Genomic DNA, 14,762 nt, shown 5'->3' on the forward strand with positions numbered 1-14,762 from the left:
CCGGCGCCCTTTCCAGGGTCCTGACAGTGGGCGCCCTGGGGCTGGGGTGTTGTCAACCCGCTTCGCTCCGTCTGAGCCGCCCTCTCTTTGCGGGACCCTAATGTGCGAGCCCCCACTGTGCGAGTCCCCCCACTTACGCCCCAGAATGGGGTGTCTGCCCGTTCTCCAGAGTATCTTAACCAACCCCTTCCCCAGCCTTCTAGGGGCGCGCTCTGGGGTGGGGACATCAGGCCTCAACCTGTCTTAACCCCTCGCACCCTGGGGTCACGACCTGGCCGAGCCTCTCCTTCCACGTTTGGGATCCCTGGCCCTGGCCCCTCCAGGTTTTATCTGACAGGTGGGGTACCTGTCCCTCCGGAGCGGGGCTTAAGGTTCAGAGGACAGAGGATCAGGAGCCTCGCCTTCTGGGCAGCACAGTTCCTGTGGGACCCGGGGTCTGGCACCCGCCCTTCCTTGTCCCCCAGTCTCCGAGCTCCCTGGGGCTGCAGCGCTCAGTCCCTGCCTCCGCCTCCGCCTCCCTCGGGGAGCAGCGCCCAGTCCACTTGCCAGTCCTTCCTCTCTGGGCTCTGGCCGCCCCTGGAGGGTGGGGCCTGGCTCAAGGTCATGCCGCGCTGTCTGTCCGCTGTGGTCTGAACACTGATCCCCAGTGTCACCTGCCCCACCGATTAGGGGAGGTCAGGTGGGGGGCAGTGCCAGGCAGCTGCCTAAAAGCCCTGAGATGGACTAGAGTGTAAACACTTTGGGAATCTGGCCAGTCTGGCTGCCAATCCTGACACCAGATTCCTTAAGGGAATCCTTGAAGTGGCCTCCAGCCTGGGATAGATGCTTAACAGAGTTAATGGATGCTTTCCAGATTGGACCTCAGTTTACTGACCAGGACTTCGCACCCCACTTTCTTTTAATCTGTGCTTTGCCTTCTTCCAGCTTCAGGGGAAGAAGAGTAGGGCCTGATCTTGTGTACAAACTGACACTAGTTTTATTTCCCTTTGCTGGGAGAGCCTTTGTAGTTGGCACTTAAGAGAGCTTGTTGGCCTTTCCAGCCGAAATCAATGGCAATAACTTCAAAATTAAAGTGCTCGGTGTTGGCTCTTTGCCTCAGTGTGCTGGAGTCTGCGTTGTAAGACTGCATTAGTCAGGTTCACATTTTGTTTTTACAGATGTACTTGTTTCAAGTTATAATAAAGAAATGTTCCCTTTACCCAGACTGCTAAGCATTTCTTTAAAAATGTTGTTGCCGTCACCTCTTTAAATAAATGGGCCCAATAATCTCTAGTGGATTCCCAGTTTTACACAAAATGTAGCTTTTAAAAAAGCTTTGGAAAGAAATGACTCTTTCACCAAATGATATTTATTTACTTATTTTTACTGTCACAGTTGACAAACAAAAGTTAATCCTATCTGCAAGTGCTAAACTCTGGACAAATAAAAGTCATCTGGCCTGGAGGTTGAGTTAATTAACTTTTATAGCCTTGTGTTTTGGGTCTTTGTTGGTGGCAGTTTTCCTTGGGATAAGTCAGTCTTGTAGTACTAAGACAATCACTGGAGGTGGGGCAGAATATTTGGAAAGGCTCCTGAAAGGCCTGGCTCCAAGTGGGAGGCATTAGAGAATCTGGAGTGTTCCGCAGGGTGGGCCGGGGGCCCATGTGCTTGGCCCAGAGGAAGATTTGGAGCACAAACTTCTGACTGGGTTCTACCCCGCTGAGCCACTTAAATTTTGGTGTCCTCTCATGTTCCTTTTTGAAATACTGAAAGTAACCTCTGTATTTTTGGTAACGCTACTACACAGCAGTTATTATCATAGGCAGTTGTAAGTCAGTACTGAATGCTAATATTGGACCGGGAACCAGAGGGTTTGGTTCCAAACTGGTGCTTGCAATTACTGAGGTGGTTCATTCTATCAGCATCTACCGGTGCCCGGGTTCCAGGAATGCGATTCCAGGACAGTTAAGAACAATGATAAGGCTCTGCCTCCTCCTTCCTACTTCTGTTATTTTATGAATGACCCTGATGAAAAAATTTGCAAAATTGAGTTAGGGCAGAGCATTGCAGAACAAGTTCATTCATACCATCTTTTAGGGCATTTTGGCCTTAATTTAGGACAGCGTTTCTCAACCGTATTGACGTACTGGGTTGGCTAATTCTTTGTGTGGGGACTGGCTTGTGCACTGTAGTATGGTTGGCAGATTTTGTGATTTACTCCTTAGATAGCAATAGCAATCCCTGGTCGTGATAAAAAATGTCTCTAGGCTTTGCCGTACTGCCTGGATGAGACACTGTCAGAACAGTCTAGTCCAGCGGCGAATCACTGAAAAGAAGCAGTTTAATCATCAGTTACACTGAAAAGATATACAACTTTGAGTTGTAGGGAATTTTGGGTAAGTTTGTAAGTGACCTCATAGCTGCATCCAAATGCAGATGAATTGGTCTGGCCCCCCGTTTACGAATGGGGTCCCTTGCAGTGCTGCCCACCCCATCTTTCTTAAATCTGTGCTTTGTATTTGTCTACCTTCAGTGACGATAGAGTTGGAAATAAGCTTAGAAAATTATCTGGTTTATCTCTTCCTTTTATAGATTCTTTGGTGACCATGAGAGAGAGATGTCCAGAATGATCCAAGAGTTTTAAACACCTTGTCTAGAGGCTGTAGTCATGTTGGAAGGTCTCGTAGCCTGGGTTCTCAATACCTATCTGGGGAAATACGTCAATAACCTCAACACCGACCAGCTCTCTGTCGCGCTTCTGAAAGGTAAGTGCAGGTATTTATTTGGCACAGTATGTCTTTGTGTGGTGTTTGTATTTTTTTTTTTTAAAGATTTATTTATGTATGCATACAAGAGCTGGGGTGCAGGCCAGAGATTGCGGGGGTGGTGAGAGGATTCACCAGAGACAGAGTGGGGAGCAGAATAGGCAGATTAACTGAAATACGCTGCTGAGGGGAGCAGTGGGCAAGACAGGAGAGGTCTGTTGCACCATGTGGGTCAGCTCTCTGGCAGGGGATCGAATTCTTGCTGCAATGGCTGCAGATAGCTTCATAGTGCTGAGACTTAACCCCTTGCGCCACGAGGGAGGCCCTAGTGTATCTATTTTTAAAATTCTTTTCTTGTATGGGGCATAATAAAATCTAGCACCTGTATGGCTTTGCATTAAATGTGTGTAAAAGGAAATATGCTCTTCTGTATGACAAAATGATTACTATTACAGAGTAACTTAAGTGTGTAGGTGTGTTGCAGATTTTAGGGAACTATTAAATATTAAAAAAAAAAAAAAACACCCGGCTATATTACTGGTGACAGTGCCTTATCTCAGCTAATTTCCTTTTAGCTTTGTAAAGCTTTATGGAGGCGATGGTGGTGTAGTGACAATGGCATTGGCTTTGGCTTCAAATCCTGCTTTGTTACTTATCAGCTCTGGGAGCAAATCCCTGAAATTCTGAGCCTCCATTTCTTTAGAAAGAGAGGGTACGGTACCTCTCCAGGGTGCTATTATAGCTCTTCGGGTAATAAACACCCCATAGAGGCTTTACAAGATGGCACTGTCAGGTCTTCAGCAGGATGTCTCAGGTCTTGTCTTGCTTAGTGGTAAGGGAGCTAGAGCTTGGGGCTCTTTGGCCTCTCCAGGCCTATGTAAGTACAGCCTGGTGATTTGGTATGGTACTTGGGAAAGTGCTTTGTTTGCTTTCTCCTTGTTTTAAGTTCTTTGCTCAATTCAAAATGGAACGCTTTAACAAATACAGAGACAGGAGGTCAGGTCAGCCTCAAGCATGCACAGTTGTGGAAAATGGAGAACAGACCTCAGATTCCTGGGAGGGGGGTTTTGGTAAGTGGACCAGGACAGATTAGTGGAATTAGCAGTGATGCAGAAATTTGCATAGTCTGAGAATGGGGTGCCAGTGGTTCGCTAGTCCCTAGAAGTGTGACTTTCTGAGTTTTTCTGACTCCTTTGAATCAGTGACATGATTGTGCGGCTTTCGGCTGAGGGCGCTGTCATGGCCGCCCCGCCCCATGCCCTGCCTCTCCCTCCCCATGCCTGCCTCCCCTCCCCTTCTCTCCTGCTTTCCTCCTGTGCTCAGGCAGGCCTGCTGAAGGGAAAGCAAAAGTGGCCAGCTGTCCGGGAAGCGGATGCGTTCAAAGTACAATAGTGTCAAGTTCACCTCTTGGTCACTCATTGACATTCTCACACTGTGAAGTCGGTTGTGCAGGGCAGGTAACGGTGTGGCGAGAACGTGGAGCACAGCCTTGCTGGTAAGGGAGCTGGCCTTCTGCGAGGGGTAGGAAACAGGATGTTTGCTGAAGACATGAAGACATAGATATTTGTGGCATTTTCTGTATCGTGGGGTCTAGACTAATACAGATTTCTAATCTCAGCAATTTTAGACAGACGAGGTCTTGTGGCAGTTGCGTGAATCTCTCTGGTGCTTTAAACTATTTTTCTATGTTTATTTCCTTTTTACAAAGTATTCTCTATGTGTTTTAACCAACCTGTGGAATTTGAGGGATGTTTCTGTGTAAAACGGAAAGAAACTGTTTCTTAATCATCGTAGTATGCACCCCCATCCTTTGACTTCACAGTACCCCACGGTGCCTGGGCAGGGACTCTTGGAGTGTTGTGGGGTCCCAAGGGAATAGCTTTGTAAAGAAGTACTTTTTGTTGAGTTGATGACACATTTAAGTAGAGTTTGGGGGTGGCCAGTACTAGATAGAACTAAGTTGTTACCCCAATCCATCTGCAAACATTCACTGTTGAGATGCTTTGGCACCTGCAGCGGAGACTGAAATCACAGTCACGAGAGAGCCCAGACTGCATCGGGATTCCAGTTCTTCCATTTACCTGTGACTTGGGCAAAATACTCAAGTTCTTCATGCTCCAGCCTCCCTGTAAATTGGAGATGATATTAACTCTCACATAAGGTCTGAGGACTGAACGCTTTAATGTAGGCCAAAGAGCTTAGAGCTGTTCTTTGCTCATATCTTGTGCCCTCAGTCAATGTCAGTGGTCGTCATCGTTGTGGTGGCCCACATGTGGCTGGTTGTGGGTTGCAGCGTCGATTGGGCACACATGCTAGAAGTGAGAAAAATGCACATGGCGCGTGAGTAGCGGAAGGACAGAGACAGCACTTGTATAAGGTTTCACTTGGTCCGTCATTCAGCACCCACGGAGCAGCTGCTTTGGGAAGGCTCGGTGTGATGATGGAATGAAGAGGGGAGGCAGGAGACGTGCAGAGAGCTCAGGAGGAGGGTCTCACCCTGGTGTCACCACTTAGAAACCCTTGTGACTGCGAGCCAGTTACTTAGCCTCTTCTCCCATGCTTCCCCCTTGCCACCTAAGACGGGCCGGGCATGGCATGAACTCACGCTACCGCTTAGCAGCTCTGAGACCTTTAAGCAATTTGCTTGTTCTGTAAGTCTCATTTTATTCATCTTAAAAATGGAGAAATAATAGTACTTCCTCGAATATTGTGAGGACTGGATGGGATAACGCATATGAAGTGCTTGGTACCTAGTAAGGTCTCCTTGGTGGTCACGGCTGCCATTATTATCACCACCAGTATTATTTTTCCATCTCGCCTGCAATGTGCCTGCCCTTCGCAGACCACTCACTTGTTGAAGAGTCAGAACTCCTGCAGTACCACTGGGTGCTATGTTATGCTAGTGGTATGGGCATAACGTGGTGGTGCTAAGAAGGGGTGTTCATCCTGTTTGTAGGGCTTGAAGGCTATTATGGCGATAGCTTTGAGGGGCTTTAGCAAGATTTCCAAGGGTGGTGTGGGGTGGGTCACCACATTCCAGGCAGGAGGACGTGTGTGAGCAGAGGCCGAGGCTAAAGCTGGCAGGGCCTGTCTCCATAGTCTAGGGAGAAGGAGGTAGCCATTGCCAGTGTTCCTTTGTGGGTGTATCTTTATATTTGTAATAGATTCCTCACCCCAACCCATGCCCCCTTTTTAACAAGCTCTGCACCGGTTGACCTTGTAAATATACTGGAGCTGAGACAGAGAATTCAGTAGTCATTAGCCTTTACTACAAAATGGCCAAGCTCTAAATTCACCCCACTTCTAGTGACTAGATCTCTTGTCTGTGTGAGATGAGCAGTTTTTGGAGGCACATCCCCAAATAAGACCTGCCTGGAAAACAGGTGAACACTGTGACCATTTCTAAGTCCTCACCTGCTCTGGTGGGTGCTTTATGGCCTGGACCCTCGGAGGGACATTTCCCAGGAGGGCCAGATGTGGGCCTATGCAGGTAGGCGGTGGGGGGGAGGGCGGAGAACCCAGGAAGCCTGGAGCCACCTTGAGCCACCGGCCACCGCTTGGCCCGATTCCCTAGTTTGAGACTTGTGGTCACTGTCCTTCCCTCCCCCCTCTGCTCTCTAGACCGCCTCCTTCCCCTCTCACTACAGCGTCTCCTGTTTTTCATGATGTGGATCACCTGTAGTTCCTTCCACTTACTCAGGCTACACAGCAGCCCAGGAAACCTAGGCCCGTCTGCCTTGTGACAGATTTGGGTATTGAAAAACAGGCCAGACGGTTCAAGTCGCAGGTGATGCACTTCACAAGCAGAGGAAATGATATCCTTTCCCCCATAAGTCCATTCCAGCTGATAAGGGCGCTGTGTGACCATCATCATTTTCTCCCCAAATGTGGAAACAGGCTTGTTTCTGCACTTCTGGGGTTACTCGCTTCTCCTTTGATTAGTCTTAAGGGATGTGGTGTCCCACGGGGGACAGTGTCCTTGCAGAAGTCTGAAAACTAAGCTGGCTGCGTTTGTTCAGAATCTGCTGAATTGCTAGATTTGTGTACTTCTTTAAAAGTCAATAACCCCCAAGTCTTGAGCAGTCATTTAAAGGGAAAAACACTCATTTCTTGAGCTAGTTTTGTCTTCGGAGCCAATGTCTGGCTTGCCCATCTTCTGGGTTCTCGTACCGGGTGCTGTCTGTACTGGTTGTCTGTAATGGTTGAAAATAGGTGTCTCAGACAGATTTAAGTGGCTCCGAAGTCCCCTAGTGTTACGCAATTCTTTAAAATACTGGCTCTTTCCCCAGCTCTTTGAGGATGGGGACCCTATCATCTCTCCACACGCCCAGCACCTAGAACAGCGTGGCATTGCCACAGGTGTCAGTGAATGACTTCTGTGGCTGAGAGCAAGCGGGACCCCGCGCACCCTTGACTGTTTTTGCAGAGCTGCCTTAGAGACATCTTGTGCTTTGGGTTTATGTTCTCGTAAATGCTGGGCCTTCAGCTGTGGTCCTGTTCTTTCCTTAGCTCTCTGACTGGTTCTTGCACCTGCAGAGGAGGACATTTATTCAACTCTCCTAGGCTCCCAGACCTACAGTATATCTCAGGGCTGGGTGGATAGAGGGCCTTGTTCAAAATACAATTTTCTCTCTTTCTATCTCAGAGATGTCTGCACAGGAGACTCAGGAGCCTGCATATTAGTCCAGGTGATTTGGACATTGATGGTTTTGGGGTGAATATTAGCCTAAATGGGGGTCTGCAAACTGGCAACTGGCCAAATCCCACCTGCCAGCTGAGTGGCCTATATATTTTTAAAGGCTTGTTTAAAAAAACAACAAAAGGGGACTATAAACAGAGTATGGCTAAATACAGCAGAGACCATAAAGCAATATTTACTGTCTGGCTCATTCCAGTAAGAGTTAGATCCTGCCTAACCCTTCATGTGCTGGTCGGCGTCAGCTGCTGTTTACGTGACAGAGTGGGGTGGTCAGGAATTAGTTAAGGAAAGTACCTGGTGCTGCCTGTGGCATTTTATAACCTGGTTCTAGGTATAAAACTTCCTCTTTAACCTTCAGTGGCTTGCACACAGTCTGCGCCTACTGCGATTGTTGGATGGACATTTCACCCTTTGTTTTTATTTCTAGGTGCTGTTGAGTTAGAAAATTTGCCTTTAAAGAAAGATGCCTTGAAAGAACTGGAATTACCATTTGAAGTCAAAGCTGGTATGTGGCACTAAAGGAGGAGACGGTCTTGAGCCTTAAATTGGTTGGGATATGAAAACTGGGAACCCTGGTCTGTGTGGCCAGAAGAGGCGGGCGTGGAAGCACAGCATGTACTCTGTGAAGTGTGGTTTCTAGGCAACTGAAACTGGTATTAAGGATGATCCTGGAGGGGAGATGAGGTGGCCCCAGACCTACGGATTAGAATCTCCAAGGGAGTGCCATTGAACCCACATTTTAAATAAGCACCCCAGGTAATTCTGAAGTTTGAGTGTGAGAACTTCTGTTCTACATATTGAGGGCTTGGATTTTCTGAGAATTCGTTGTAAATATTACTGGGAGGCAGTTTATTCCATGAGAGGTAGGCTCTGGGATGGGATGCTTGGGTTTATATTCCATATCTGCCATCCTGGCCGTGTGACCCTGGGCAAGTGTCCTAACCATTTTGTGCCTCCCCTTGGTTAAGATGGGGTGCGAATAGTACCCACATCTTGGGTTGTCGAGAGGAATACATGTGCCAACATGTGCAGTGACTCAAAACGAAGCCTGCGGTTCCTATAGGAGTTCCTATAGGTTGGTAAGGAAATAAGAGTTGTAGGGAATCAAACTATTTAAGGTACACTTATAAATTAGTCCCTATTTAGACACCCCTTATTCAACAATAGCCTGTTGACATAAGTTAGTCTTTCCCTTATTTTAGGGTACTTATATAATCCTAAAATGCAAAGACAGTGGAAATCAGTTGCTGGGTGAAATAGAATAGAAATCTTGCAAAAGATTGGGGTTTTCTTGCAGTCATTTCAAGTATTGGGTGAACTGCCAGAATCACATGCAAAGGGATTGACAAATAAGAATTTGGAAGAAACTCTCAAGAGGAATGACGCATTGTAGGTACTGCCAAAAGACAACTTAATAGCAAAGGATTAAGGGAGGCTCTGGGGGAAAACAGAGAAAATTTAAAATATTTTTACAAAGTGACCCTTTTAATGCTTAGTCTGCAAAAGTTAAAAGAAGTGTAACAAGTTATATTTTGCTGTCATTAACTATCACATATTAGGCATCCTCTCTCTATTAGGTTAGAATTAAAACTGTGCACTTGGTGAAATTCTGTGTTGTGAAAATTGGCACATGGCTTTAGAGTTAAGTAAACCTTATTAAATTAAAAAACTTGTTTTCATTTTTCTGGATCAAATCCAAATTAAAATTAAAAAAAAATTATTATTTGCTGTAAAATTTCTCAGTTTGTTATTGGATCATACAGTCATTTGGTATTGTCATTAAAAATACCACTGTTAATGACATCATTATCTTAACTAGAACAGATCAGCCCCAATTGAATGTACCCCTTCGGGGGTAATGGTCACACTCTTGACAACAGTGCTGCTTTCCGTGGTAGAATATTGCTCAGCCGTGTTGGTCTTTGAGAGACCCATTAGGACAGTTCAGGTGCCTTAAGCATTGGACGTGGTGACTTATGTCTTACTAATTGAGGCAGGTTGGCTAGAAGCGGCAGAGCTTGGGAAATAAGTATCACAGCTGGGCAGGGCTCTTTAGCTTTCCCATCAGTCCAGGTTCTCATGAAGCATTTGAATTCTTCATTGATAGAGCAACACCAAAATGTTACAAATGTTTCAGTTGATGTGTTCAAAATTGGACATATTATAAGTCCAGTAACTTCCCACAAATACTCATCAACCAGCCAGTTGATTAATAATGAACCAGAAATGTGTTTTGTGCCCTATGGCTTGTGCCAGTGCCTTGGGAAGAAAGACACCCCATGGAAGTTTCGGGTGTAGCCCAACTGGGGAGGAGGTGGTTTCCCGAGGAGAGATGTTGCATTTGATTTGGTAAAGTCACACTGAACTTGTTCTAGTATCTGATATATTATGCTTCATTCTTACAGATCTCAGCTCACTAACCTTTATGTCACATGTATGAGAGCCTGCTGCCTTTTTTTTTTTAAGTTAAAAAATAAATGGTAAAAGTAAGCATGCTCCTTAAAGAAAACCAAGAGGCTACAGAAAAATGGGAATATAGAAAATAGGCATTTAACAAGACTTGCTCTCTCCTCCCAGGCCTAATTGGGAAGGTAACCCTGCAGATTCCCTTCTATCGCCCCCATGTGGACCCTTGGGTGATCTCCATCTCCAGCCTTCACTTAATTGGCGCTCCAGAAAAAATACAGGATTTCAACGATGAAAAGGAGAAGCTGTGGGAAAGAGAACGCAAGAAAGCTCTGCTTCAAGCCCTGGAGGAAAAGTGGAAGGCAAGGCAGAAATCCCTTTGTCCATCAGAGCCGTTGTGGTGCGACCCACGCAATGCACATCTAACCGATCTGCTAACGCTGGCTCCTTCCTTTCTAGAGCGAACGCCAGCAGAAAGGGGAATCCTATTGGTATTCAGTGACTGCCTCGGTGGTTACACGAATTGTGGAGAATATCGAAGTAAGTCCCATTGACTGATAAAAAGCACAGCCTTGCCTGGGCTCTGGCAGGATTCCCTGTGTCTCATGTCTGAGCTGCTGGTGGCTCCTCGTTTAGCTGATGCAGGGTGTGCGCAGGGCTGGCTGCTCAGCCATGCCCATTCGGAGGCCTTGCCAATGAGAAAACCTGAAAAGCAAGTCCCACGCTCAGGGCACATGCGGGCTGCTCTTGCTTCAGCTCATTGAGTAGGAGTTTTCCTGTTGCTTCCATTTCATTTCCTGCACTTTGTTTTTGCTTTGGAATTTTGGAATCCCACTCGCTAAAGAATTTCTTCTTAAGAAGTGGGCCACCTAGACCTTCATGACTGTTTTGCTTGAGAGCAAATCACTTAACCCCACCAGTCTGCTCCTTTTTTGGTAAAATGAGACCATAGCCTGTAGTTGACACATTTTTGGTAAAATGAGACACATGGCCTGTAGTTGACACACCGAACACAGATGTCTCAGCTCCTGTTGATGTGTGTGGTGGCGGTTTGATGGGTTACAGTGCGAGGGCTGTTGGCTGCATTTTCTGCTATAATTGCAATTTTGATTTCTTCTCAAGAACTAGATTAGGGTTCTTAGTAATTTCATGAACAAGAGCTAGCCCCTGCTGATTCCCTCCGGGTAATCCTGCCCCCATCGCAGCGCCAGCGTCACACAGGCCAAATGTGTTCAAGGTGCAGCCCCTCCCAGTCAGTGCAGTTTGAACTTGTTCATTTCATACATTTGATAATGATGGCACAGACTTTGGTACATTGGAGGTGACTACTTTGAATTCTGTTTCAGGCTGTTATTTATTTAGCCGTCACTGATTTAAAAAAAAAAAATTACCATTATTACTTTATCTTTAATAGTAGTTTTACTGAGATTTAGTTCCTAGATTTTAAAATTAACCCCTTAAAGTATATAACCCAGTGGTTTTTGGAACATATTTACAAAATTGTGCACTGATTGTCACTAATTCCAAAACACTTTCATGAACTCCCAAAGGAAACCCCACCCCCAATTCATAGTCGCTCTCAATTTCGCTTTCCTTAGGCCTCCTACAACCACTAGTCTTACTTTCTTTATGGATTTGCCTTTTGGAAACTTATTTAAATGAAATATACATGATATGGTCCTTTTTATTGAAATAGCCTTGATATATAACTGTGCTAGTTTCAGGTGTATAACATAATGGTTAGACATTTGGCATGATCACCACAGTAAGTCTGCTTTTCATCTATTCTTGATGGTTTGCAAATGACAATACATTATTATTGCCTCTAGACTTCATGCTGTACATTATATTCCCATGACTGATTGATTTCATAACTGGAGAATTATATTTTTGATCCCTTTCACCATAACATCCTACCCTGAGACCCCCCCTCCTCTCTACCTGCCAGTCTGGTCTCTATGAGTTTTACTTGTTTTCTTTTTTACATTCTATGTAAAAGTGAAATCATGGTATTTGTCTTACTCTGACTTATTTCACTTAGCATGATGCCTTCAAAGTCCGTCCATGTTGTAAATGGCAAGATTTCATCTTTTTTATGACTGAATAATATTCAGTCATAAATATATGACTGAATATATTTATGGGTGTGTGTGTGTGTTAAGTGTATTACATCTTCTTTATCCATTCATCTATCAGTTGACAGTTTGTTTCTCTATCTTGACTCCAGTAATAATGCTACCGTGACCAAAGGGATACATTTATCTTTTTGATTTAGTTTTTTCAGCTTTTTTAGATAAATTCCCAGGAATAGAATTTCTGGATCATATGATAGTTCTATTTTGAATTTTTTGAGGAACCTCCATAGTGTTTTCCATCAGGACTATACCAGTTCACACTCCCACCACCAGTGGGATTCCTTTTTCTACACCCTCACCAACACTTGTTTTTTTTTTTCCCCTTCACCATAACCATTCTAACCAGTGTGGGTTGGTAGCTCACTGTGGTTTTGATTAGCATTTCCCTCATTAATGAAAATCTATATGGCCTTTTGTGTCAAGCTCCTTTCCCTTGGAAATTAAATTAAATAAATTTAATTAAATTAAAATTAATTAATAAATTAAATGAAAATATAATGCTTTTGTGTTCATCCAGGAAGTAGCCTGTATGAGCACTTCATTCCATTTTATGACTGAATAATACATTTCCTTGTTGGATTGTCAGGGGTGAAAAAGCCAGACAGCACATTAGTTCGAGCAGTGAAACAGATTTTATTCAGTCTTTGCTGCTGACAGTAGGGCAGAGAGCGGAGCTCATTCCAACTTGCACAGAGGTGACTGGGCCTTTCTCAGGGCGTTTGCAGGTGTGACAGAGGCTGTTCCTTCGTGAAGAGTTACAAAGGGCTGGTCACTGAGTGTGATAAGGACATAGACAAGGCGGTGTCTGTGAGCTGGGCTCTTCCCACAGAGACTGAGACAGGAAACCTGATGGTTACCTCTCAGAGGAGCGACTTCCAGGTCCTTTAGTTACAGGACATGTGTCTCCTGGGGACAGAGAAAGGATTTACAGTTGTGAGCAATTTGTGGTAAATGCTCTGAGAAGGGGGCCTGTTGTCACTCGCTGGCTAGAACCAACATCTCTGAGGTCTCGGGGTGGGCTTGTCCTGGGACACGGGCTCAGGCTTCTGGAAGCCTTTGTATGTGGTCAGGTCGTCTACGGCGAGCTCAGGTGCGGAGTTGTGGCAGTTGTCAGGATATGCTGCACTTTGTTTCCTCCTGCACCAGTTGGTGGGCATCTCGGTTATTTCCACTCTGACTGTTACGAATGATGCTGCCGCCGATATTCATATGTAAGGCTTGACGTGAGGCTTTCAGGCCTCTTGAGTATACCTCAGAGTGGAATTTTGAGTCATCTCAAAATTATGTGTTGTTTTTTGAGGAACTGTCAAACTGTTTTCCAAAGAGGCAGCATTATTTTAATTTTACCAGTAATGTATGTAGATTTCAGTTTCTCCACGTCCTCAACAACTCTTGCCACTGTGTCTCCCGGTGAGAGCCGTGCTGGTGTGCGCAGAGTGGCATCTCACTGCGGGGTTTTGATGCGCTTCTCCTTGGGGGCTACATCATTGAGCATCTTGTTCTGTGCTCATTGGCAATTTTTGCATCTGGTTTTATGGTCTGTCCAAATCCTTTGCCCATTTAAAAAATTGGTTTATTTGATTTTTTTGTTGTTACATTGTAAGGGTTCTGTATATATTCTAGATTCTCGTCACTTATCAGATATATAACGTGAAAATATTTCCTCTCATTCCATGCCTGTCTTTTTAATTTCTACTGTGATTTTTTAATTCATTGAGAGAGAGAATCTTTTCTGTAACCGACCATCGGAACAACAGGAAATAAATAAGTACAAAGGGTCCATGCCCTGCTCTGGTGCCCCTTGCCCAGGGTGGCGACACAACGGCAAGATGGGCAAGTCACGGGAGAGGGAGGACCCACTACCTAGACACTGTGGCTTTATTTTCTTTTAGTGTCTTGTGAAACGACTTAGTGCAAGTATTGTAGCTCTCCTTGAGATGGCGTGGATGGTCTGTGTTTGTAGCTCTTAGCAGTGTGGGACGGTGTGATGGGAGCGTGAGTGTAACGTGCCCGGTGCCCACGATGGTCCTTGGAGGGCTCGAGGCCGCGCCCTTACCTGTGGTGCCACAGCTGTCTTAGCCCGCTCTTCTCTCTCTGCAGCTAAAAATTCAGGACGTTCACCTGCGCTTTGAAGATGGCGTCACCAATCCTTCCCACCCCTTTGCATTTGGCATCTGCATTAAGAACGTCTCCATGCAGAATGCTGCCAATGAGCCTGTGAGTATGAACCGCGCCTGCGGGAAGAACGCGGTGGCTCCAGGGCGTCTGTCCTGCTGTGTAAATGAATCACATTCTTTCCCGTCTGTTGTATGTCTGTGTGTCTGTCTCTTGTCTGGATGTAGCAAATCTAATTTGTTGAAATAAGGAATCAGTTTATTGTCTCTGACCTTTTGTGATCTCACCCAACCATTAAATGTTGGCCGTCCCTTTTATTTTATACATGAGAAAACCTGAGGTGCTGGGTCATCTTTGATTCCCTTCTCATGCTGTGGGCTCTCCCTGGGCAAACTCACGGGTTCAGTGTTTCAGGTACCTCTTGGGAGTATCTGTTGATGACTCCATGTCTTGACTCCAGCCTTCACCTCCGTCTGGTCTTCATAGTCATGGCCCTTTATCACTGCCTGTGGAACGCCTCCACACGCTCTGGGATTGTCATACCAAAATGACCCCATTATGTTCCGTCTGCCACCTTTCTTTCCCTGGAACCGACACCCTCCCCCCCCTTTATTTTCTAATGTATTGCTAAAAATTGAAGGAAACAAAGACAAACCTTTTTTG

At 45.5% G+C, this 14,762-nt stretch overlaps 1 protein-coding gene across 3 annotated transcripts in view; it reads left to right on the top strand.

Moving 5' to 3' along the window:
• The window catches only part of VPS13D (vacuolar protein sorting 13 homolog D), a 199,992-nt gene that overhangs the window by 394 nt on the left and 184,836 nt on the right, over positions 1-14,762 (top strand). For all 3 annotated transcript variants that reach the window (XM_037501218.2, XM_054691171.1, XM_037501217.2), the window contains exons 2-6: positions 2,572-2,744; positions 7,871-7,948; positions 10,021-10,211; positions 10,309-10,389; positions 14,085-14,201. In XM_037501218.2, the coding sequence (XP_037357115.1) occupies positions 2,648-2,744; positions 7,871-7,948; positions 10,021-10,211; positions 10,309-10,389; positions 14,085-14,201 (564 nt within the window). In that variant the 5' untranslated portion in view covers positions 2,572-2,647. The remainder of the gene's footprint in view (positions 1-2,571; positions 2,745-7,870; positions 7,949-10,020; positions 10,212-10,308; positions 10,390-14,084; positions 14,202-14,762) is intronic.

Source organism: Talpa occidentalis, unplaced genomic scaffold (assembly GCF_014898055.3).
Source record: "Talpa occidentalis isolate TD23 unplaced genomic scaffold, MPIMG_talOcc4v2.1 talOcc4.9, whole genome shotgun sequence".
Classification (NCBI taxonomy): domain Eukaryota; kingdom Metazoa; phylum Chordata; class Mammalia; order Eulipotyphla; family Talpidae; genus Talpa; species Talpa occidentalis.